General features: G+C 43.1%; 2 protein-coding genes across 2 annotated transcripts; one reads left to right on the forward strand and one right to left on the reverse strand.

Moving 5' to 3' along the window:
* Window positions 1-1,474: 1,474 nt before the first annotated feature.
* On the forward strand, window positions 1,475-4,377 carry cfl1l (cofilin 1 (non-muscle), like). The gene is made up of 4 exons (XM_030772305.1): window positions 1,475-1,489; window positions 2,696-2,994; window positions 3,678-3,754; window positions 4,262-4,377. Exons 1-4 carry the CDS (start codon window positions 1,475-1,477, stop codon window positions 4,375-4,377), a joined length of 507 nt encoding a protein of 168 aa, XP_030628165.1.
* Window positions 4,378-6,644: 2,267 nt separating this feature from the next.
* Window positions 6,645-23,671, reverse strand: rrbp1a (ribosome binding protein 1a). The gene is made up of 30 exons (XM_030770388.1): window positions 23,535-23,671; window positions 20,506-21,351; window positions 18,408-18,562; window positions 17,904-18,026; window positions 17,413-17,565; window positions 16,864-16,982; window positions 16,538-16,691; window positions 15,523-15,661; window positions 15,062-15,237; window positions 14,707-14,744; window positions 14,544-14,624; window positions 14,223-14,304; window positions 14,040-14,077; window positions 13,844-13,928; window positions 13,712-13,749; window positions 13,534-13,621; window positions 13,400-13,440; window positions 13,176-13,266; window positions 12,689-12,766; window positions 12,418-12,510; window positions 12,077-12,166; window positions 10,150-10,242; window positions 9,981-10,052; window positions 9,603-9,698; window positions 9,297-9,380; window positions 8,739-8,807; window positions 7,964-8,047; window positions 7,653-7,751; window positions 7,285-7,428; window positions 6,645-7,156 (listed from the first exon to the last, which is right to left on the reverse strand). The coding sequence occupies exons 2-30, from the start codon at window positions 21,320-21,322 to the stop codon at window positions 7,118-7,120; spliced, it is 3,459 nt and encodes a 1,152-aa protein (XP_030626248.1). The 5' UTR covers window positions 21,323-21,351; window positions 23,535-23,671; the 3' UTR covers window positions 6,645-7,117.
* Window positions 23,672-24,755: the final 1,084 nt, after the last annotated feature.

Genomic DNA, 24,755 nt, shown 5'->3' on the forward strand with positions numbered 1-24,755 from the left:
GAAAGCAAGCAAAGCAAAATTAATCACCGAAAGGAGTTAAATCAGCCAAAACTGACTTGAAAGCTGATGTGGAAGCCCGCCATCCCGCCTATTGCTCTGACACATCATCAGGACTACACACGAGTACATTTTTCCTGCAAGACCAAACGTGTTTTAGCATGCTTTAGTTTCCATGCCATTATATTACTTAGGAATTTAACATATTACAAAGCGTAAAATGACAAAAAATGGCAATAAATATAATACAATATTGTTTCGTAAGATGTTTATTTCCATTAAATCTTGGTTAGAATACTATCGTGTTTGTCTTGGATTTCATTACATGGTCAAGACGACAGATATAGTGCAATTTTCATTATATGGTCAAGACGACAGATTAGTGCAATCTTCGACTATCAAGCGAGTTACCTTTGAACGATGACACTGACAAGGTTATTAACAATTTTAATGCCTGAAATGGATATAAGTCATTTTAACCTTCCCATCTACACACACCTCGGCAGAGTATATCCCCTCTCGCCAAATATGGATTTTTCTAACCTTTCATTTCTCAAGCCAAATCCAGCAGTGTATTTTGTTTTCCATATATGGGAGTTTTTATCTCTCCCCGCCTCCTATTGGCTCTTAGTTACCTGCGAGTTCTCATCACCTGCGGAACTTGTCGGATTTACTGAGAATGATAATCGTTTGAGATATGAACATATAAAAGGCACAACAACAAGGCAATTGCATGACTTCTCAGTCTTCTTTAACTAGTTAACTAGTTTCAAGCTTTATTTAAGTTCTAAACATAGGCAGAGTGTAATATCCCTCGGGCAATATCAAACAGTAAGATAGGGGTGTGCTGACAACAGGAGGTGTGTTCAAATCTTCTTCAAACTCTCGGGATTCTTCGTCGCTGTACCCGCTCTCGCTTCTTATACCAGCTTGCACTCATCTCCTTCCTTGTTCAGTAGCGTTAAACATGGTAAGTTCACTTTTCAAATGTCTGTTTTCTTGCTGAAGCCGTAATGAAACTTAGTAGGATGATTTATTGGCTTTTACTTGTTGCTATCCATTTTCATTCTGTGTAAGATCTTGTGGTCCATAACATCTTGCATAGAAAGTTGTTTGGCATTAAAAAAAATTGATCCTAACCGTGCTACACATGCTTGGCTTACGATTGTAAGTTATTTTTAAAAAACATTATAATGAACATACCAAACGCTGTATGGTTTTGTTTGTCGTGATATGGCCACCATAGCGACATTCCTAAACCTACACCTACACCTTGCTGTAATGAACACGCTACTCATGAGTCCAACATACAGATATTTGTAAATTTAGAACAAACCCTTTGTCATAAAAAATGTATAGACACTTCATGAAAATTATTGGTCTTGTAAATGGTCAGAGGTAGTTTCGTAATTTCAAGGCCACTCTTGAGTGTGTACAGGTGTGCGTACTTGTGTCGACTTGTTCCAAACTCGTTGGAATGTGGCCGTCTCAAGTAATGGCAGAGACCTAGACGTCTAAAGGTAGCTGGCGTTGGTAGTATGGCACCTCATTCATGAATTAGCTGGATTAGCAGTCACATCATTCCCAACTGAAGGTTTTTATATTTTGAAAAATAGTCTTAAATATTTTTGCATATTTTATTTTGAATTTTCCTCTCTGCTTTCTGTGAACGGTCTGATCAACGACACTCACGCGTTGAGTAAAATACTGAGCGCTCACTGAAGTGGTTTAGCCACACCAAGGAGGGTGAAATAAAGAGTTAAAACGTAGTGTGGCTTTGTAATAATTATTCCGTTATTTTAATGTGTGTATGTGTGTCGGTGTTTGTTTTGGGGGGGGGGGGGGTATTGGGAATATGGGAAAGACTATTAGAAGCTGAGAGTCTACAGATCACTCCGCATTTTACGTTTGTACACGAATCACTTTAGTGGACATGTTTATTTGAAACTTGGTATGAGCTGGTGTCTGTAGGCCTAACATCTGGATGGGTCATATTAGACAAATCCTGGATACTTGTGGAATTGCTGTATGGGTGATATTACCTGTTCAATGGCAACCCGAAGACTTTAAGAGCTCGCTATTTGCAGAATCTGAAGGGTAAGGTTTACCGACTACAGGGAGGGGCCCAGTGCCAGTAGCTTGCTTGTTCAGTTTTGAAGGGGGTGGACGTGTGTAGCATAGCACAAACATTCTCCACAACTTTTACCATCTATGACTCACCCTTTTCATAATTTTGAAACGTGTATGTGTGCATACAAATGTGAAATTGGCATAAATGTTTTTCAAACCAATTTTGTTGTCAGTTTAGTTGCTCAGCACTGTGCCGGTAAGCAACTGTCATGTTCCAAGCTTTTTAGCAATCCCAGTTTCTTGTCAGAGCCTAACTCTGTTCATTCTATTAGCCAAGCATTGCGTTGGCCTCTCTGATGACATTTCCGTATAGAGTTCAGAGAATACACTGAGCATTTAAACTGGTCTGAGTATTGCAGCTATTCAAACAGCAACCACAGAAATACATATTTTCCATTACAACTATAGTAAGTGTGCATGTGTATTGTAGCACAATGGAATGTTTTTGTGTGGTATTCTCAATTTGTGATCAAGATATTGTTCTCTGGAAAGTCAAGTTCATGATAATTTTTTTTTGTATCTGTTTTTAAACTTGATGAACTAAAACATTTTGCTTTGTAATTTACAGGCCTCCGGTATACAGATCAGTGACGAGGTTGTGAAGGGCTTCCAAGAGATTCGCACCCGCCATCAGGGCAGTGATCCAAATGAAAGGTACAAACTGCTTGTCTTCCGTGTTAGTGATGACGAGAAATTCATAATCGTGGACCAAGAAGTCTCTCTGAAGATGAAGGATCTGAAAGATTCTGAAGACATCTTCAAGTCGATCGTTAATGTGTTTCCAACAAATGAGTGCCGCTACGCCTTGTACGACTGTACCTATGAGAACAAGGAGAGTGTAAAGGAGGACCTTGTATTCATAATGTGGTAAGCCAAACAATCTGTCCACTCTCATTTTATTTAACAATGATGGACTTTGTATATGTAGGTTGACTGGATGCGACAGCAGATGCACTTAAAATATGGTCATGCTACATAGTAGTCACCGGTCAGGTCATGCTTGGGTGCTCAGCTTGGATTGAATAGAGCCTTGTCCACCACTCGTCTCTTGACTGAGTTCATCACTGGGTGTAATGGAAGGCAACAATGAAATTAGTTACCAAACTTTATCGGCAAGAATGTTCTTAAAATGGTAGAATGAATTTGCAGTCTTGTCAGTTTTTGTTAGTGCTGCATACATGCGTCATTGTTGAAGTGCAGAACGGCACATTGAGTTGTTCGGTGTTGGGGACATTGGAGCTTGACTGAAAATCCTTCCCCTAGATTTTGTTAAGAGACATGCCTGGTATTACAGTTGGGCCTCTGTCCATCTAATGCAATCAACACTATACAACTGAAACAGCTTCTGCTTATGAATGCTTTTGAATTATTTACCTCTTTCAGCACCCACACACACAAATATAACTGAGAAAAAGTAACATTCAAATATACAGTATTGTCCTGTTCCAGGAAAACCAGTTTTTTGTATGTCTAAAGCACTTGTAGGAACACTTTCATTTTGCCATATTCATGAAATTATATGCATTTGCTGTTCCATCCTGCTTGTATAGGGCTCCTGAAACTGCACCACTTAAGAGCAAAATGGTGTATGCCAGCTCAAAGGGTTCTCTCAGATCCAAGCTACAAGGTTGGTTCACTGTGTTCTTTTGTCTCTTTTGGGCTTTAAATGCAAGGGCTGATACAGAACATAATTGATCTTTGTTTTTTGCTTGTCCCGCTGAGCAAACTAAACAAAAACAAATTAAGTTAAGCTAATTTGTTCTGTATCAGATTGTTACAAATAACAAGCTCTTCAATATAATGCAGCATATTCCTATATGGAAACACCTGTGAAGTTAAATGAATGATAATTTCTTGATAATTATGTGGTATAATAATAAATCCTGTAGGCTTGCAGATTTAAAATATGTAGAAAAGCTAAATGAAGCCTTATTGTGCTGAAATAAGTTGAATATAGTAATCGGTGAGAACAGCACCCGATTACAGAGCACTAATGGTCTAATGGCTTGTAAGATGATTCAGGAGATGCTCCATACTTACAAATGTAAGTTTAAGTTACCAGCGCAGTGCAAAGATCTTCATGCATGAATATGAAATGCCATTATTACTTAAATCGTTTGTGTTTATTTTGCAGGGCTGAAAATTGAATGGCAAGTGAATGACCTTTCAGATATTAAAGACACAAGTGCTTTTTTGGAGAAGTTGGGAGGACGGCAGTCAATCAAGTCACTGGAGGGGAAGACTCTGTAAGGCCTTTACAAGCCCACTAGTGTTAACACCACAGTTTGGTATCTGCACCGTCTCTAGCTGTTGGCTGGTTTTGTTGTTAGAAAAGATGCATTGATTACTGTGTCACAAAAATGGACATTAAAAATTGTTTCGACTGTTCAAATATTTGTACCCGTGTTTCTTATCAGATTGGAAATCCAGAAGCATTAATAGTTTATTTGCTTGGAGATCACAATGAGTTTTCAGGCAGGTTTCTGGACACTTCATTCCATGTTATTCCTCGTCATGGACTGCACTGCACTCTTAATGGGTGTTCTCCATTTGAAAATCCATTTTACCCTAGTCTATTCTGTGTCAGCAAAATCAGTCCTTTGAATTGTACTCTTGTGGCTCTGCATCTGTGTCAGTACGTCATGGATTATTGGTTTCTCAGGAAATCAAAATATGTCTAATAAACCTCCATGGTACGAGCAAACATGGCTTTTCTTCTTAATTATGCTTTATCTTTCACCTGTGTTAGGTCTACCTGATACATATAGGGCCTTACCAGTGCCTTTAGTGTTGACTGAAATTGATAGTTATCCAGTGAAGGTTCCTTTACCTGGATAACTAAGTCCATTGCATCTGACTGGAAATTCACTGACTGTGTTCCTTATCCTCCTACCTCATGGTAGGTGGTAATTTCTTTAAATGCATGCTCTCACTTAAGTGCTTTTGCCTTATAAAACCATGCACAATTTGGAGGTGCAGTAAGTCTTTGATGTCTTAAATACACGTAAGACTGAGGAAAGTGAAAATATAACTAGTTTTACTCCTCTTTGAGCTCCCAAGGTTAGTGATTTTTTTTTGGCTGTATGCTAGGGTAATTATAGTGCTATGTCTCAAAGCAAAGGAAGGCTACGCAATGTAAATGTATAGCACTTTATGTAAGAAACACTTACTGTTTACTTGAAGTATTACAGAATTTTTTCACATGAATTTACTGATGAGGAGCAGTATCAAAAAATAAGCTCAAACTACACTAAGTATACATCTGAGTTCAAAGGAGTCAGTCTGTATGTGGATGTGAAGGAGAATGCACCTGATTTCATACAGACTTTTATTACGGCTAACAGGTTTAGCCTGATCACTCCTTTGCTGGTTCTTCAAGGATCAGGCCCAGACATATAAAGAATAGCTCTTAACAGAATGGCTCACCATCAGCTGTCTCTGTGCCAACTCAGTTATTAACTCTTAAATCTTCTGAAGGTTATTGTCATTATAACAAGATTAGTCAGGTATGCCACTGCTGGTATGAGTTTAAAAAAAAAAAAAGGTCCATATGCTCACTTCCAGCCTCCACCAGTATGAGTGCCAGAGAGCACTGCACGTAACAGTCAGCCTGATTTTTATGAAAGAACTTGCCTGACTCTTTCTCTTTCCCCAGTCAGGTGTAAAAAAGTGTCATGGGCCTGCCCAGAAGTGGTCATCAAGCTTACGCTTTGTGAACTTTAATGGGACATAAATATAAGGTTATAACAAAGGTTTGCATACAGTAAAACATTATACTCATTATGGGACTCCCTTTGGACCATTCCCAATCAATTACAACATTAGCTCATCAGTTCCTCATTACGCGATAACGGATACGCGACTTCCTCTCACTTTTACTGAAGATGCATTTGAGACACCAGTGCTGTCCTGGATTTCTATCTTCCGATGCAGGTCACGTACACAATTATTTCAGTCAGTTGAAGGCATGTCTGATACTACACCTGTTAGGTGAAGCATTGCAGTATTGTCTTCTATTCAGGGCAACAGAGGAAAGTCTTCTGGTTGGTAAGGAATTTCAGTTATATAAAACAGTCAGATGCTTCACTAATACATTAAGTGCTATACATTCAAACTGTATACATGGCTTCCATATATAGCATCTAGCACCATAAAATATTTGTGGTTTTGGTCAAAGCAAATACTCTTTTGAATTCTGTTACACTGAACAGTGAGTGAGATTGTTGGAAGACAAAATTTAAATCCTAGCATTTTAGACAGAAATTACAAACATCCATCCCCTGCATGTTTTTCTGAGGTAAAGAGCCTTGATTCCATTTAGTATGATTTTTTTTTGTGTGTGTCTCTCTCTCTTGCCATGGCTAAAGAGTTTCTCATGGATTGAATGAGAACTATTATATTTAAAACCTAGCACCTGTGGCCCATAGCAACAACTTTAAACCTGCAATGACAAAACCAAAGTGATGGAAAAAATAGAAAAGTAAATCTCTCAATTTGTAATAAACCATCATAACACATTAAAGCTACATTATAGTTTATTACATATCAAATTCATATAATTGTGTCACAGCCAGCTACAAAGAGTAGAGGGCACTCCATGAATTGTGATCATGTACCATAAAATGTTCCTTCTATTCCACCACTAAAAGTAATTGCACTAGTCGATGCACGTTTAACGCACATACAAGTTCCCTTTTAACACTGAGCCATGGGAGTAGGGAGGTGGGAGGGAATTTAGAAAATATAAGGCAGTTTAGGATTAATTTCTGACATAGCCAGAACACTTTTTGATGGAATGTTTGTCTTGACAAAACTGTCCCAGCAGAGTTTGTTTTTCTTTTCATAAAAAGTTTGCTTTCCACATAACAATTCATTAGGTTGATTACTTATACAAGTGTAATTTTAACAACAGTACATAAAATAGTATTCAGGAATGCATAAGTTTGGTCATTGTAAGGCATTTTTGGCAAATTTTGTAGTGTCCTTAAATTCAAACAGAGGTCCCTTGCTTTGGCTCCTCAACCCCATCCTGGAATAAAGACAACAAATAGTTTACTGATGGTATAACACAAAATGTGCTGACGCTATTAAATATAGACAGATAAACATACACATACATACGTGCACCATAACTTATTGCTGTAGTGTCAGTGTTACCTTTCCCTGAAGTCGGTCCTGGAGGACCCTCACCGTGTCCCTCTCTTTGGCTAGCTGTTCCTGACTTGCTTTCAGGAGTTGCTGAAGTTTAGTGGCTGCTTGGCCAAGATCTTTGGTCAGTTTCCTTTCTTTATCCAGGCGCTCCTAAAACATCAACTCATATCAATCAGTTTTTAGTTTTCAAAATTCAACAGAATCACTCTATATTGACCTAAAAGCTGACATCTTAAAATGTGACACGTAGCTGCTGGCCTTTAAACAGTATGTCTTATACTCAGTTTAAGTTTGTGCAGAGTTGGAAAAACAGTCTAAAGCTCGGAAAGGACGCGCTTTAAACGCAGCGCATGCTAATCAGACATGCTAAGTACCTTAAGCTGGGCCACATCCTCGCCGTCTGAGGAAGATGCATCCCCACAAGCTTTCAGATGATCCAGCTGGGCTTGAAGCTCTGTAACTGTTTTCAAGGCCTGTGAGAGAGAGAGAGAGAGAGTGAGAGAGAAGAAAAATCATTAATCGTCCTATATTAAGAAGCAGGTGACCAGGCAAACTAGCAGTCTCCCTGGCTAGTGTTTTAGTAATAATGAAACTCAAATTTCAATGTGAACATGTCGTTCCAGGAGCAAAAACTGTCTGCATGTAGACGTGTGAACATGCTGAAGGAGGGGACTGTGGACTTGACCTGCTCATACTCCTCAGAGAGCTGCTGCCTCTGGAGCTCCTCCTCCTGCAGTTTCTCCTCAGTCTGCTCCAGTCGCACCTGGACCTGGACGAGACAAGAAACAGCTCTCACAATACATAGTGTCTGTGCATTAGACAGAACACATGCATGCACACAACATGTCAGACAGACAAGTGCAGGCACACACACACACAGAAAATATCAGACACGCATCTGCATAGGTCTGCCAACACACAAAAATCACACGCACACATCCTTATGTTTGGAAAAAAAAAATCCAAACTTTTCAAAATCCAAAATTTTTCAAAATTAAGTAAACATCAAGTGAATTTGTAACAAACAAAAGAGAGTTCTGTTATTGTGTCCATTAGTGTTGATTCTACTCTCAGCTGGAAAAAAACCAACAATCATTGGGTTAAAAGAGATGAGAAAAGGCGACAGAGCAAAATCAAGTGTTAGGAACGTGAGCAAGAGGATGAAGCCAAAGGTTGTACATGCTCAAACGAGTGAAGCGAGTGTGATTAATTACTGTAGCTGGTGGCACAAAAACAAAAGGTATTGTTAGCGTTGTGAGTGACTTGGCTTTTGCTCCTGGGGAAATACTGGACACAGTGGATAGACCAACAGGACAGAGCTGAATTCTTGATAAGCTGGTAAAACCCTAAACACATACAAGTGTTCAGACAACTTTGATAGCGGTCATAGCAATCTGTGTCCAGTATTCCCAACTACTAGCAGCTTGCATGGAGACCCCTGAGTGGCTCTACACCCCAACCTGAGAGGCCTGTAGCTCCTCCTGCCTTCTCTGGGCACTCTCCGTCATCTCACTCAGCTGCTGTCGCACCTGAAACATGAGGGCTGTCACTCGACACAAAACCACTGGTCTGTCCATCAAACCACTGCAAAGGGATCACCTTCACTGTTCCTCCAACTAACACTGGAAATGCTGGGCTTTGTCACATGTGACAGGCTACACGACCCACAGCCTTCATTTGCCACTGCACAAGGACACAAATGTTTAGGGAGTCAGACCAGCAGATGCACATGCTCTCTAAAGAGCCTTGTTTAGAGCTATGCAGCCTTCAAAGCTGTCATTCAATATTACCCATGATTTAGTCAGATGGGACATGGCTATTTTGACTAAAGCCATCAGACAACAACATAGCCTGCAGGCAGAAGTGACCCCAGTCAAGATTACTGACCATATAAAAGGGCTTTCAGTCAAGACATGTATTTTCATCTGGCTCCTTAACCCCAGGGTCCTTGTCCAGTCACAAACCCAGCTACTGGTTGTGTAGAACTTGCTGGCACTACAGCCGACAAAGCCACTCACCTTGGTGAGTTCCTCTCTCTGGGCCTGAGCCTCCTGTTGGGCCGCACTCAGCTGACTCTGAGAATCTGACAGCAGCTGTTTCAGCTGCGTGCACACACACACACACACACAGGGTTAACTCAGTCAGCAGCTAACATAGTTGCCCTATTTTTCAAAACACCTTCTAGAACAAATTCGTAAGAATATATAAATCAAAAACAAGAAAAACGCAACAGTTAGCCAGCGGGCAGAAATAGTAAGATATTGAACATATTCGCCACTGAAGCTGACGGGCATGTGCACACCCTCATGCCCGGTCTCACACACCTGTGTCATCTCCTCAGAGTAACTCTGACTGTCTGTTGTGGCTGACTCAACCTGTTTCTCCAGCTGGGCCTCCAGAAGCATCACTTGTTCCCTCAGCTACACTCCACACACACACACACACACACACACACACACACACACAGACAGACCAAGAGATGAGTTAAATTAAAAATTCATCACATTACAATCTGAAAGAGAAGGAGAGAACTTCACAATGGCTTGTGTTCAGAAGTTGTTGTTAAATAAAACAGGTGATGAGTCATGTTCACATGGTAAAATATTTGTCAGAGAAATATGGAATGTATAAAAACATGGAAATATTTGGTTTGATCGTCCACGCGCGGTTTCTTAGGATCAAGTTGTGACTAACACACTTGCCTTTTCTGTGTTTTGGCTTTCTGCCCTCAAACTCTCGGCTGTCTCTTCTAACGTGTGCGCCCTCTCCAGTGCCTGTAAAGGAGAACAAGGCCAGTTGAAAGCTCGTGCCAGCACGACACAGGTAAAGCAGGAAAAGGAGTATACACCACAGGCATGAACCAAAGCTCACCTGTCTGAGCTGTGCCTCTGACTCTGCCATTTTGGCTTTCCATACAAGCTCCTCCTCCTCCACGCTCCGCTGCAGGTCCTTCAGCATTCCCTCCTGAGCACATTTTCACAACACCCTCATTTCATTCCAATGTATCTCACCGTTACATTATATTACCCAACAATAATTAACACATACTACAATTGGACTGCCCCACATTTTTATACATTTGTCTCTCGTGGCAAATATAAGTAGATTGTAAGGTGAAAAATCCTAGAAAAATCAACAAAAATACATTTAAAAAAAAAAAAAAACAAACAAAAAAAACACATTGGTGCTTTGGAACAAAAAAAATGCATCTGTAGTGTAACATGTGTAAAGACATTTGTGAAGAGCAGGTGAACATTGTAAAACTCCACAGTGGCAAGGCGCCAGGGGTGGATGAGATCCGCCCTGAAATGCTGAAGGCTTTGGATGTTGTTGGGCTGTCATGGCTGACACGCCTCTTCAACGTCGCGTGGGAGTCAGGGACAGTGCCTGTGGAGTGGCAGACGGGGGTGGTGGTCCCCATTTTTAAAAAAGGGGACCGGAGAGTGTGCTCCAACTATCGGGGTATCACACTACTCAGCCTCCCTGGGAAAGCCTACTCTAGGGTATTGGAAAGGAGACTGCGGCCGATTGTCGAACCTCGGATACAGGAGGAACAATGTGGATTCCGTCCTGGCCGTGGAACAACGGACCAGCTGTTCACCCTCGCACGGATACTGGAGGGATCATGGGAATTTGCCAATCCAGTCTACATGTGTTTTGTGGACCTGGAGAAGGCTTACGATCGTGTCCCCCGGGGTGTCCTGTGGGGGGTACTGCGGGAGTATGGGGTGCCAGGTTCGCTGCTGCGAGCCATTCGGTCCCTGTACGGCCGCAGTGAGAGCTGTGTCCGTATTCTCGGCACAAAGTCAAGCTCATTCCCAGTGAGTGTTGGACTCCGCCAGGGCTGTACCTTGTCTCCGATCTTGTTCTTAATTTTCATGGACAGGATCTCAAGGCGCAGTCGGGGTGAGGAGGGTGTCCAGTACGGTGGCCTTAGGATTGCGTCTCTGCTTTTTGCAGATGATGTGGTTCTGTTGGCCTCATCAAACTGTGACCTCCAGCACACATTGGGGCGGTTTGCAGCCGAGTGTGAAGCGGTCGGGATGAGGATCAGCACCTCCAAGTCCGAGGCCATGGTCCTATGCCGGAAAAAGGTGGCTTGCCCCCTCCGAGTTGGGACTGAGTTCCTGCCTCAGGTGGAGGAGTTCAAGTATCTTGGGGTCTTGTTCACGAGTGAGGGTAAAATGGAGCGGGAGATCGACAGGCGGATCGGGGCGGCGGCGGCAGTCATGCGGTTGTTGTACCGGACCGTCGTGGTGAAGAAGGAGCTGAGTCAGAAGGCAAGGCTCTCAATTTACCAGTCGATCTTTGTTCCAACCCTCACCTATGGTCACGAACTCTGGGTAGTGACCGAAAGAATGAGATCGCGGATACAAGCGGCGGAAATGAGCTTCCTCCGCAGGGTGGCTGGGCGCACCCTTAGGGATAGGGTGAGGAGCTCGGACACCCGGGAGGAGCTTGGAGTAGAGCCGCTGCTCCTCCGCATTGAAAGGAGTCAGTTGAGGTGGTTCGGGCATCTCGTCAGGATGCCTCCTGGGCGCCTCCCTATGGAGGTGTTCCGGGCGCGACCAACTGGGAGGAGACCCCGGGGAAGACCCAGGACACGTTGGGAGAAATATATATCTCGGCTGGCCTGGGAACGCCTTGGGATCCCCCAGGAGGAGCTGGTGGATGTAGCCGGGGAAAGGGATGTCTGGGCGACCCTCCTCAGCCTGCTGCCACCGCGACCCGGTCCCGGATAAGCGGGAGAAAATGGATGGATGGATGGAGGTGAACATTGTGAGAATTGTAGTCTTACCGTTTCAGTCAAGACACTCCTGTACTGGTCACACTCTGTCTGCAGGGTGTTACGGCTTTCCTCTGCCTCCTTCAGTTTCGCCAACAGCTCCTGGCAAAAAACAAAGACACTTGCATTTGGTCTCCTGTAGGGGGCACCAAAGGGTTACATTACCAGATAAACCTATTATTGCCCTTAATATTTTCTCTCTGTACCAACTAGAGCTATGGTCAGCTTTCCCAAATGATTTCAAATCTTAACTACTACAAATAAGATACAAAACAAAAAGAAATCTCTTCACTGAGCTCAGAGGCAAAGATGCATCCTGTGTCAGTATTAATAAAGACGAAGGGAGCTCTTACTGGCAGTTCTGTGCTTTGCTGAGGTTCCTGACTTTGTTGTCTCTGACACAGACTCTCCTGAGCCTTCTCTGCAAATTCCTGCAACCATTTGGACTAGAGGACAGAACAGGATTGAGTTTACATCAGATCATTCAAAGAGAGAGGCCACATACTTATGACTCTGTTTCTGTGAGAGGTAAGGGTCATATAAAGGGCTCAACAAAAGACAAAGGTCACTATGGATGCTCGGCTAAACAAAGCTGTTAGGAGAGAAATGTGACCCTACATTTACCTGTTCTGTAGCTATGGTAATCTGTGGGAAGAGAGACTGAAGAACCTCCTTAGCCTCTGTCAGTTCAGCTTCCTTGTCCTGCAGTTAACATACAATATGATTTAAAACACAGACAAGCCTGGGCCCTGACTGAAGTTGGCTGTGATCTACAAAAAAACAGCAATGGAATCTCATTCAGACACTACATACAAGCCCGTACCCCTCACTTTGTAAAGTATTATTGCACTGTTAATCAGTCCGTATTATTTAACAAATACGTCAGCTTAGAATGAACATCAAAAGGAGTGACCTCACATGGTATTGTTACTGTGGAATGAGGAAGTGCCATCAAAAAGGACATGACCATCACTAATGGACACTGTGTTTATAATGACTGGACCATCAATTCTGCTGGGGCTCAGAAGATAAAGAGAAGTGTGCACGTGCGTTCTGTGAGAAAATGTCGGAAGTTGTACCAGACACACACACACGCACAGTTGTGACTTACACTGTTCTGACTCTTTGACTGTTCCAGATCTGCTTTCAGTAGCTGCAGCTCCTGCTGTACTGAGGACAATAGTGTTTCTTTCTCGGCTAGGCTGAAAATAAGAGCACAGTTCCAGAAAAAAAGTTTAAGACCCTGTGTCTCAGAGGGATAAGTATTGTACATTAACTGTAATAAAGAGTCAGAACAGTAAATGAATGAGGAATGAATTAAGAGGAATTATCTACCTGTTTTGCAGCAGCTCCAACTCCTCTGTCTTGTCTGAGGCCTAAAAAACAAAACAAAACAAAACCAAACCGATTAGATGCAGTGGGATTTCTTGATGTGGTAAGGCTAAAAGGCTGTGTACAGGGGAACTTACAGGGCTAGCGTTCTGTGCCGCTTCCACTTCTCTGTACTGCCTCAGTTCCTCTTCTAGAGAGGCCAACTGTGTCTCCCTTTCCTTCAGGCTAGGGAGGAAAAAAACAGTCTAGCTTTAGCCATTAACCGACACTTGCAAAAGCGTAAGGCGTAGGAAGTTTAGTTTAAATTAAGTATACCTGTTCTGCAAAAGTTCCAGTTCAGCTTGGTTATCCGGCTACAGGGTTAAAAACATTAAAATTATCATTACTCAACAATGTATTCACATTTTAATGCTTTCTTGTTAAAACAACGACACAAAGTTTACATACTTTCTGTTCATTGTTTTGTTCCTGTTCCTTCAGCTGCTGAAGCTCTGCTCCGAGTGCTGCAACCTGTCCTTCTTTTTCTGTTAAACTAAAAGAGAAACAATGCAAAAATGAAATAGGCTTCTTCTTCCTGAAGTAAATTAGCTAAAAACAGGCGGGAAAATGTCTCTGAACAGGCAGGAAAATGTCCACAGCTCACCTGACTCGCAACTGTTCCAACTCTGAGGTGACATCAACCTGTTTCAAATATTTAAGAGAACAACAAAAAGTGTCAATAACTGCTTTATCTGAGAAATATGTTTCAATGTGGGAAGCCATACCAATTAGGTTTGTGAGGAAAATGCTTAGATCAACAAAGGATGTAGTAACTTAGCAGACTTGCATTTTTAATTCTCTCCATTTCCTCTTTGAGGGTCTTCAGCTCTTCCTCAAGATCTGCCACCTGCTTCACACCCTCACTCTGCCTGGGGGAGTAAAACACAAAGGTGGTGAAAGATTTTTACAACGGCAAAAGTTCACTGAATCTGATTCATTTCTTTTCCAGTCACAGTTTTCACAAATGCAAGTCAAAGTTCTCCGCTGGGCACAAAGTACACCTACACCATACAAAAACCATCACTGCACATTTATTAAGAAGAAAAACTAGCGACTTCTAGGTTGCTTCACTGGACCCAGTGCTGTAGATTTAAGAGTGGAAACTTACTGGCTTGGTGACTGTTTCTCAGCTTTTAGCTGGGCTAGTTCTTCCTCCAGTGCTACCACCCTGCTCTCTTTCTCTGCCAGGCTGAAAGGCACATTTTATCCAAAGTGAGGACAAATTTGTATCACTTACATTTATAACCTAACACATAGATACTAAAACTCACCTGCTTTGCAACTGTTCCAGTTCAGCTGTGTTCCCAGTCTGTTAAAATAAACATGAAGCCGTCTTTAGGAAGGATGATTGCAAATACAGATATTCCACATTATAAAGATCACTGCAGACCTTGCACTCCAACTTTGTGAGCAATTTGAAAGATTTCATCCATATTGGATTCACAGACCAAAAGCCCCATAAATACAAAACAGACATTTCAAAAGATACCAAATGATAAATTATGATTTGAGCGTGTGAAGAAAGACCTAACCCTAATAACAGTTTATTAAAGTTTAACTTGATGTCTGTCATTAGCAGACGCACTCACGGCATTAATGAGTAACTCCGTGCTCAGTTGGACTCACCTGTGTGTCCTGCTCTCTGTGCTGGCTGGCATCCAGCAGGGCCTGAATGGAGGTCACCTGGGCCTGCAGCTGCTGTTTCCCATCCTCCGCCTGCTTCAGCTGGGCCTCCAGAGCTTCCACCTGACCTTGCCGCTCTTTCAGCTCCGCTTCCACGTTAGCCGCACGGGCCTGGGCCTCTGCGACACAACAGGCCCCTTAGAAAGACACCCTCCATTTCTACAAAACACTCGTTAAGCACCAACTACAGCTGCCGCAGTGAAAGGTTCCTCCCAGAAATGTGCTCAGTGACAAGTGGTCAGGTTACAAATACACTGCTCAGCTCTAAACAATGCCCATAGGGTTCAGCTGATTAGAACACACTACACTATATTAAAAGCTTGATAAACTAATTAAACAAAACGAATCTCCAGCGTCAGCACGTCAGGCGGACGCGTCATCGGTTGTGCGAGTCAGTGACAGACCTGTGAGAGCGGTGCTGCTCTGCTGGGCTTTCTCCAGCTCGCCCTGCAGGCTGCTGCTGCTGCTCTGAGCCTTCCTCAGCTCCTCACTCACCTCCTCCAGTCTCCTCTGGAGGGCCTGTTCGCTTGCCGCCCAACCCGCCTAAAGGAAGCGCACACAAACAGTAACATCACATCACACACAGCCACGGTTAGTCAAATCACTTAAGGCAGGTTAACAAGGCCTGCATGCTCACGAATGTGACAGTGCAGGGACCAAGAAAGGTAATGTAACAAGTCTCACGTAAAACAGGTGTGATACTGTACTGATGAATCAGTCAGTTGTACGGGTTTGTAATTAAGGCAAGTTAACTGATCAAACTGACAGCATACTGACTCATTAACTCGGCACAGACCAGTACCCACCAGATCTGTCAGTTCTGACATGGGAATATAACAAATGCACTGTTATCGAAATTTTCACTGGGCAGTAAGTTTGACCTTACGCAATTCACCAGGCTTGATTAATTCAGTTCTGAAACAAGGAAAAACATGTGCAGAATTTTTTTTTTTTTTTTGCCCTTTTTCCAGTATACTTATATAGACATAGCATTTAACCACATCTTCAGCATTCATTGCTCTGTTTCTTATCCAGTCTTGCCAGCCCAAGCAGTGAGAGGGGCAGTGCTCAGGCAGGCACACATTCCAGAACGTTCTGAGAGGTGCTCCCTGTGGGCTGCTAATGCATGGCCACATTCCAGCGCATTGAGCACAGTTCTGAATGATCGCGGCGCCAATCAAATGTTCCAACAGCACGACAACAATCCCATTAGAGAAACCAGGCATGGCGTAGGGGGAAAACGCTACGCTTTCCCGGCAAGTCTAAAAAAAAAAAAGTATCCCACCGCGCTGGCGGCCAAAGAAAAGTGGCGGTTTACGATAAGAAAACCAAATTGCACAGGCAGAGGCTTAAACAGCGTCAGAAGAAGATGATATTGTGTTCTGTCTCCCGAGGTCATTACGTAACTGTTGAACTCACCTGCAGCTGAGAGAGCTGTTTCTCAGATGCCACCACCTTAGCCTCTAGGCTCTTCCTGACTTGCTCATCTGCCTGCAGAGCGTCACTCTTCTCCCCCAACTCCTTCGTTAGCTTTGCACAGTCCTGCCGAAGCTTGGCAAGCTCTGCGTTTTGTCTGACAAAGAGTCAAGATTATACATATCTGAAGAATCTGATACTTACTTGTAAGTAATGAAGAGTCACAAATCAACTGAGTGCAATGAGCGCTTAAAATGCCGTGCGCTGTGCGGACGGAAATGCTTCAGTTCATCTGATGACATGAAAGGAAAAGAAAACGGAAGGCTCACTTGCTCTCCGCCTGGCTGGTGGCTTGGTTGAGGGCATCGCGGAGTATGGAGTTCTCTTGCTGCAGCCGTGCAAGCTGGGCATTTGGACCCTTCTCCAACTGCTCCTGCAGACTCGTGATCTGAGAGAGAAGAGACGCGCGTGAGTGCAGGATGAAAGTACAGAGTGGTGCGACATTGGTAAATACTGTATGAATGGCTAATGCAGGATATTACAAACATGATGACTCAAATCTGCTACTTTCATACTGGAAACACGACAAATGAATCAATCGTTGAAAGAGTGGGGGGGCCCAGAAACGACTAACCCATCTTTGTCAGACCTATGAAAGAGAGACATTTTCCAAAAGGAGCACTTTAGTAATATTTGAGCAGAACTTCCACCTTAATCTTTTTTCCACCGTTTTATAACCGCAGAACCCTGACCATACCACGACTCAAAAAAAAAAAAAAAAAGAGAGACATTACAGAGCATAACCCACACACACACACACACAACCTATAAATGCCACATTGTTCACCCAGCCATCATCGGCCCTCGCCCCTCCTGACCTTGGCATTGAGTTTCTGTGTCTCGGCCACGTGGTCCTGGTAGCTGGCCTGCATCCGAGCCTGCAGAGCGATCATCTCCTGCTGCCGCGCACTCAGCTGGGAGCTCAGCTTCGTCTCCACATGAGCAACTTTAGACTTCTCGGCAGACAACTCCTACAGGTGATTCACCAACATGCACAAGTTATTACAACACTCTCTCACAGAGCCATGTTTGATACTCTGACAAACCCTAGGCAGTGCCAGTTCCAGATACTGATGGTTATTCTTGTGCTGCTGTTTACTGGCTTATATTTCTGCAGAAGGCAGATCAAAAGCCCGTGAGGAAGGCTTGCTTAATATAACATACGAAGGTTCCAGGAGCATTATCAGCAACCGCTATGAACCAGAACTGCACAAACATGCAGAATCATCAAAGGCAGCTTTAAGGTTTGCAGTCGTGTGATGTTGGGTGTGTGCTGAGTGAGCTCGAACAAGAGCTTAAGGTATCACACCTTGGTCAGCTCCCTCAGACGGTTCTTGGCTGCCGCCGCGTCCTGCTGCTCTGTGGCCAGCTGTCTCTCTCTCTCCTCCAGCTGTTTCTTCAGTATGGCCACAGGGTCACCCTTCTGAGTGGCCTAAACACAAAACACAGACAGTCTGACTTAGACACTCCAGCTCCAGTCGGTCAGCACCCTGAGACGCTCTCCGTTCTCACACTCTGGGGACGGTGTGTAACGTCTGTGCGAGAAGGGTTGCCATTCAGGCATTCTTCAGACGTCACACACAGTGGACTGCCTTATGTTGCTCTGTTAGACGGTGCGTGCATTCACCCGTCGAAATTTGCGATTAAAATAAAAGCTGTTTGGCCTCATAAACTACCGACTATTCCAACAGCGTGTTCACAAGGGCAAACGTCTCTCTTAAAGAGAATGTTGTGCAAGTTCATTTACGCATTACGCGGACGTTAAAAGCTTGACAGCGCAACCTGAATGCCAAGGATTTCTGAGTCTCTATACCGTGTGCCAGACGTCCTGAACGATGCCAGCCTTCTCCGAGATGATCTCAATCAGCTTATGAGCCTCCCCCTCACTGAACACCATGCTCTTCAACGTGCCAACCAAGGTCTTGTAGGGCAGGTACAATGGCACATCTGCAGAGTCTGCAGGTGGGGCTAAAAAGTGAACACAAGTCCATAGGAGTTTCAGTTAATGAGAGAAACAGGTATAAATAAAATAAATGAATAAAGCATAACTAGGCGAATTAATGAAGTACTCTTGAAAGCTGTGGGGTTTGTGCTTACATCATAGCGACTCAAAGATCAATCAGAGTGAGAGGCCATTGAGCTAAGAGCCCTTGAGATGAGTGGGCTGTCACAGCACAGTTACCGGAGCTCTGCTTCTTTTTAAAGAAACAATGCCCTGAAATTGGATCTGACCGGTCTTTAACATGTCAAATAACTATTTTCTCAGCTAAAATACATGGGTCTCAATTCTTAGCCTGTTTTTAAACTGAAAACAGGTGGTTATCAAGGGTCACATGCAGCTGTAATGCAATGTTTTATTATATTTAGTATAGCTCACATCCAGGGTTAACTATCTACCGCCTACAGTCCCCGAGGCTAGGCTGGCATGCTCCCCTGGCATGGCAGTAGGGTAGAGTGGCACCAGGCAGTGATGGCACTATAGGCTGCAGAGACAACCTCATTGTCTGGGCACTGAAAGCCATTGTTAGTTAATACAACGGTGCAGCTGATGCGCGAGTGCTGTTTGAACAGGCTTGTGCAGCCTCTGTTCTGCTGTGGGTGGAAAGTGATTTGGTCTGCACCGAGAGCTATGCCCACTCTGGCAGCCCATGCTTTGCCCACCTGTGCTTGCGCCAAAAATCATTCGTTCCCATGGGCCTCACTCCCACAGGGGCTTTGTACCACAGCGAAGTCAATACCACATCGCAAATGGGTGGAAAATTTCTCAGCACTCCCTGACTGTCAGTGTGTGTGCGCGCGCGCATGTGTAGAAATAAGCCCAAGAAAGTGTGATATTGAGCACCACACTTCCTTAAATCATTGCTTTTACAATAATTTATATGACAACTTAAACTTCTATTTATCTATAAAAATGTAAAACTGCAAAGCGCTCTTCTAGGGCAGCACCAACAGACATAGATAAGGTTATGCAATGGCTTCTCCACACAGGAAATGGAGTACATTGAGGCTATTGCTCATGAATGAGAGAGAGGGGTTTTTTTTCATAGCAGGAAATGACACACAAACGCACAAGAGGTCAATAGCCTACCATTGTCTTTATCTCCTTTTATGTTCAAAGTCAGGACAGAACTGAATGTATTATGGCCGATAGAGCTTGTGCCAAGGAAGTCAATTTCGTCTGTTCATAAGGAGCCTTTTTTAAAATGCCCAATTGCTGATTCAGTTTGTCCCACAATTCTGCAAATAAACGACACGCCTACCAACGGCATTTTGTGTTTTGAATGCAGGCACAATACAAGATGCAATGAAATTTCCTTCTACGTCATACTTCTGAGAAACTTCCCAAGTACACTCAATATGTCTATTCAGTCCAACTGAAATTCATTATAATCAAATTACTTGATGAATCAATGAATTTAGTTCATTACAATATAAACGCATCAACAAAACTGGACTAAGGCCAGAACAGGGACTATAAATGTACCTGTGAGGTTCACTTTTATGTTTCCTTGTGATGAGTTTTTTTGTGGCATTGAGTGTACATGCCGAACTAAACCTGCCTTTTTCTTGGCGGCCCATGTGTGTGTCTTAACACACCTAATTGCAGTACATTCACAGGCTTAAGGGATATCCAGCAAGAGCACACATTTTTCAGTAAAGTGGTGTCCTGTCCTGGACAGACTGAACTACAAAGACTAGAGACTAGAGTAAGACAGCCATAAACATCAAGTTTATCACACAACTTCAAGGTCATACGCATAATCTGTCCAATAATGGTGGTAATGGATTAGTCACTCGAGAGTCGTGTGGTCAAACGGCAAGTATGAACACTTATTGCTCTTATTCCTGGACTTTCTCTACCTCAAAATCTTACGAAGTTGATACAAAGAAACGAGGACAAAACCACTTACCAGGCTCTGCTTTTTTCTTGGATGATCCTTTCTTCTTAGAAGGAGCCTCTGACTTTTGTTCCTCTGCTTTGGCAGCTGGAGGTGCACTTTTCTGGGTACCCACTGGGGGCACTGCCATCACTGGCACCTCCTTCACTGCCGTCTCCTGTTTTGGAGCTGACTTTGTCACGGCCTGAGTTTGCGCAGGTTCCACTTTGGCCACTTTCTTCTCCTTTTTCTTCTTGTCCTTGGGTGACGGAGCAGGTTGGGGTTCTGCAGGGGCAGGACGTGTTGCCGTAGCAGGGGTCGTAGTTTGAGTCGGGGCCGGAGTTGGTTTAGGGGCAGGAGCAGAGGAGGCAGGTTTTTGGTTTGAGGCAGGTGCAGATTTTTGGGCTGGGGCAGGAGCAGGAGGAGTCGATTTCTGAGTAGGAGCCACTGTAGGTTTCTGGGCTGAAGTGGGAGCTGGGCTAGTTTTGGAGGTCGGAGCTTGGACCGGTGCAGGTTCGGGGGTAGGTGGTGTAGGAGGGGCTGCATCTGGTTGATTAGCAGCAGAGCTGCCTTCAGGAGCAGACTCTGCCTCTGGGAGCTTCCCGTTGGGCTTCTCTTCCTTTTTCTTTGCTCGGTTCTTCTTCTCTGCTGCTTTGTCTTTCTTCTTCTTCTCAGACCGCTGTTGCTGAGGTTGGGTCTTCCCCAGCTCCTTGCGCTGCTTTGCCAACGCTTCTTCGTAAGACGTCTCCTTCATGGAGAAGGTGGAGACCAGGGCAATCCCAATGGCTGAGATTACCATGAATCCACCGAACACCATGATGCCAAGCGTCTGGGGATCGTAGATGTCCATGATTAAAGATGTCCCTGTCCTGTCAAAATCTGTCAAAGGGACGGGAAAAGACAGTCACCACAACTAATGCTTTTGACTCCGCAGTGGTTCTCTTTAATTCAAAGTTCTTTTGACATTATAAGTGAGCTTGCATCAAAGACTCTTGATTGATGCAATAAATGGTTAGTCTAAGTTTCACTTCTCAAACTGCTAGCCTTATCTCACGCAATCTTTGCTTTGTGTTCACAGTCCAAACACACCTAAACTTACAGACAAAGTCAAAAAAGAAGAAACGAGAGATCTTCTAGTCTCTTCCTCCTTGACCTTGCTGTCAAACATCCATCACCATTAGGCAAAACAAATACAAGGGCCATATGTCAAATGATTTGGGAACTTGCCTAACTTATCCAGGTATTGCTAGACTTCAACAATAAAACCACAGCTGGACCAAGGATAGGTGGAGATACACTCTGGAAAGTCACCATGCACAGTCCTTCTAACTAAAAAATAAATATCCAAGATGAGAAGCGCAGACGGCTCGCAATGCACTGTGAAGAAAGGTCTCTTTTATAAAGAAATCCAAACAGTCATTTTCAACAACTGCAGACAACTGAGTTACAGAATACACCTCTCTGTCCCTCCCCTACCTGCCATACCCACACACTGCTGCCAAAGCATATTTCTCACATCCATAATTCTAACAGGATAGAGTGTCTGGTCCAAGACAGCGCCTTCAGCATTCATAAATTTTTCAGTGATCATCCAGCCTAACCAAAATCCAGCTGAAGGAACACATAAAACGGCTATAGCTGTACAGGCAATCAACAAAATCCTGACTGAAGGCTAATACGAAATAATGTTTCTATATCACATTTGAAATGTCTTATCTGAGAATATACTGCCTCACTTTGATTGATACTTTGTGTGCCAGGTGTGCAGAGCAGAAGCCATCAAACATTTTATATTACACATCAACTGAGAAGCTTAAAAAAAAGAAAGAAAAAAAAAAAAGAGTTGTCTAGGACCTCAGAATTCTCAAAGCAGGCCAGTTATAGCTTTTGTTTATGGCAACGTCAAAGAACAACTGCACTAAAATGTTAGTCTTAAAGATGGTTAAAACCAAAGGGACAATAAAAGTAACAGGTTCATTCAAGTTCAAGGTCTTCATATGTATAAGCCAGTTAGAGCAGTGGTTCGCACCACCACTCCTGAGCAGCCGCAAAAGTATCACACCTGATTCGACTTATCTATTAATTACTGAGCTCGCAGATTATCAGACCAGTTGGGCCATGCATTAAATACATTGTGCAGTTTGCTAGGTCCTCAGAACTTGGAGTTGATGAACATTACGTTAGTGTAGGCTTGCTAAGATTAACAGCTACCACAGCTAAAGAAAAGGATGTCCTTAAAATCATGTTGCGACAGTTAACCATGCCAGATCAAACTCTGCCACAACTGCGTAATAGTTTAACTGACTGGTTCACACAATGCAGAGCAGTTGGAACACAATCGTAAATCGTAAAGGATTTCCGTATAGATGGCTACGTCCGCTGCTAACATAAAGCTACAGTATCACCAATATCATTTGTGCTGACTCCGCTATGGGTATCCACACTGCCATCTGCACGGACATCTTATTGGCATTTTAATAGTTACTGGCTACATCACAAGAGGCTCACCAACTGCATTACTTAATGTTGTTAGAGTTTACGTTATTGTAATGACTACATAAATTAAACACTAAACTAGATAGCTTGATAAAGACAATAATTTAACAATGAGACGACTTTGTCAATGCACTAGCCATCCTAGCTAACTTACTTGACTTACTTCGAGTGTTACGAAAAATAGCCGACCTACTTGGATAACTGATTACTTTTGGAAGAAGTTACCTGCTGACTTGTGGTTGGAGAAAAGTATATAAATGTTGAGAGACATAACATTATTACGTTTGTTCATAGAAAAGTTCAGCGGAGGACTTTACATTCTGTAAAATGAATAAGCTAGCTAGCTTGCTAATGTAGATTTCCTCTAAGTTGATTATTTAACTCGCTCATGGTTATTTGTCTTCCAATGGCAAGGTTTACACATCTGGCAAGACATGCCATTTTTAGCGATCGAGTAACTTTTTCGGTTGTGAGACAGAATAAATATTGTATACAGTTATCGGAAAAGGAAAAGCTAAGTCAAGACTGAAGTACGTATAGCTGGGTTCATATCTTCATAACCTTACCTTTCACCAGTTGTTGCTAGAGTACTAGACACGTTGATTAAAAGCAGCTACTTTTAAATCTGATTACTCAGTCCAACGCAAAGACACGTATCCCCAGTGTCCGTCTCCCAGCCTCACAGACAACCGTGTTCTTTGGAGTCGTGGCACTTTCTCTGCGCTGGCATTACGCCGGTTTGTGGCCCACATTCTTTAATCCAGATGACGTCTAATTGGCTAGAATGTGATCAGTCAGTGGTATACAACCAATCATAACATCGGATTTTCGCACGTCTCCAAAGCCAGGAACTCGATTTGGGCTTTTGTGGGAATTGTAGTTTTTCAATGGCTTATCTCATTGCAGGGTCTGAATACTACTTCCTTTAAAACTACAACAGCTTGCACTGAGGTCTGAAAAAGGTATTGATCGCAAAGTAAAAATGGATAGCGGGAGATTCAAACAAATGTTCTGGCATGTTCTGTTAAAAACTTGGAGCCAAGACCAGAAAAATGCTGTACGTCTAATAGTCTCAACAAGGCAGCATTTTCATGCTTCGCTTGCTCTGCCGATTTCTATAATGTACCAGTGCTCCCCACAAAACCATGTTTGACTTGATTAGATTGTCAGCCAGGGTCATATTGCAAATACATCTCAGGTCAGTGAAAACACAAGGAAAAATGGGAGAGTATCATTTTGAGTTTTTGTGAACGAACAAGGAGTGGAATCATTGTTGCAATGAATGTATCAGACATACTGGTAATCATATCGAGTGTTTACTTACACAGCTAACATGTTCACCACACCCGATGCTGTGAATAAAAATGGCTGTGAATAAAATAGGTATTTGATATCATGACAGCGTGCATTCAGAATACACTAGTTTCCATCATCGTTATCATCATCATCAGCAGCAGCAGCAGCAGCAGCATAGTTGATGACTGTAATAAATGTGGCGGCAAGCTGCCCTGAAAAGTGGGCCAGTACAAATTTTGTAAGCCAGTTGTTTGTTCTGCCACAAGAGGGGATTTTATCTGCTTCATCAGACCTGAGGAATCCCGTGGACACCAGGATTAGACATCAAAGTAAACAAGCCTGTCTTTCAGAGGAAGACAAACTAATATAGGAGCAATGCAGAAATAGATGAGTAAGATTTTTGCCATTAATTTGTAGTACTGCATGATCATCCAGGACTAATAAAATGAAAGCCAAGAAAAGTTTCAGTAAGAATTGAAAGTCCCTGTTGA

This window comes from Chanos chanos, chromosome 4 (assembly GCF_902362185.1).
Source record: "Chanos chanos chromosome 4, fChaCha1.1, whole genome shotgun sequence".
Classification (NCBI taxonomy): Eukaryota; Metazoa; Chordata; class Actinopteri; order Gonorynchiformes; family Chanidae; genus Chanos; species Chanos chanos.

Bases quoted from the DNA above. Each gene is read 5' to 3' on its own strand.
- cfl1l (XM_030772305.1), top strand. The intron at 2,995-3,677 runs GTAAGCCAAACA...CTGCTTGTATAG, and splicing joins GACCTTGTATTCATAATGTG to GGCTCCTGAAACTGCACCAC. The intron at 3,755-4,261 runs GTTGGTTCACTG...TTTATTTTGCAG, and splicing joins TCTCAGATCCAAGCTACAAG to GGCTGAAAATTGAATGGCAA.
- rrbp1a (XM_030770388.1), bottom strand. From the start codon at position 21,322: ATGGACATCTACGATCCCCAGACGCTTGGCATCATGGTGTTCGGTGGA. The intron at 14,625-14,706 runs GTGAGTTTTAGT...TGTGCCTTTCAG, and splicing joins CTGGAACAGTTGCAAAGCAG to CCTGGCAGAGAAAGAGAGCA. The intron at 14,078-14,222 runs GCAAGTCTGCTA...TATTTGAAACAG, and splicing joins AAATGGAGAGAATTAAAAAT to GTTGATGTCACCTCAGAGTT.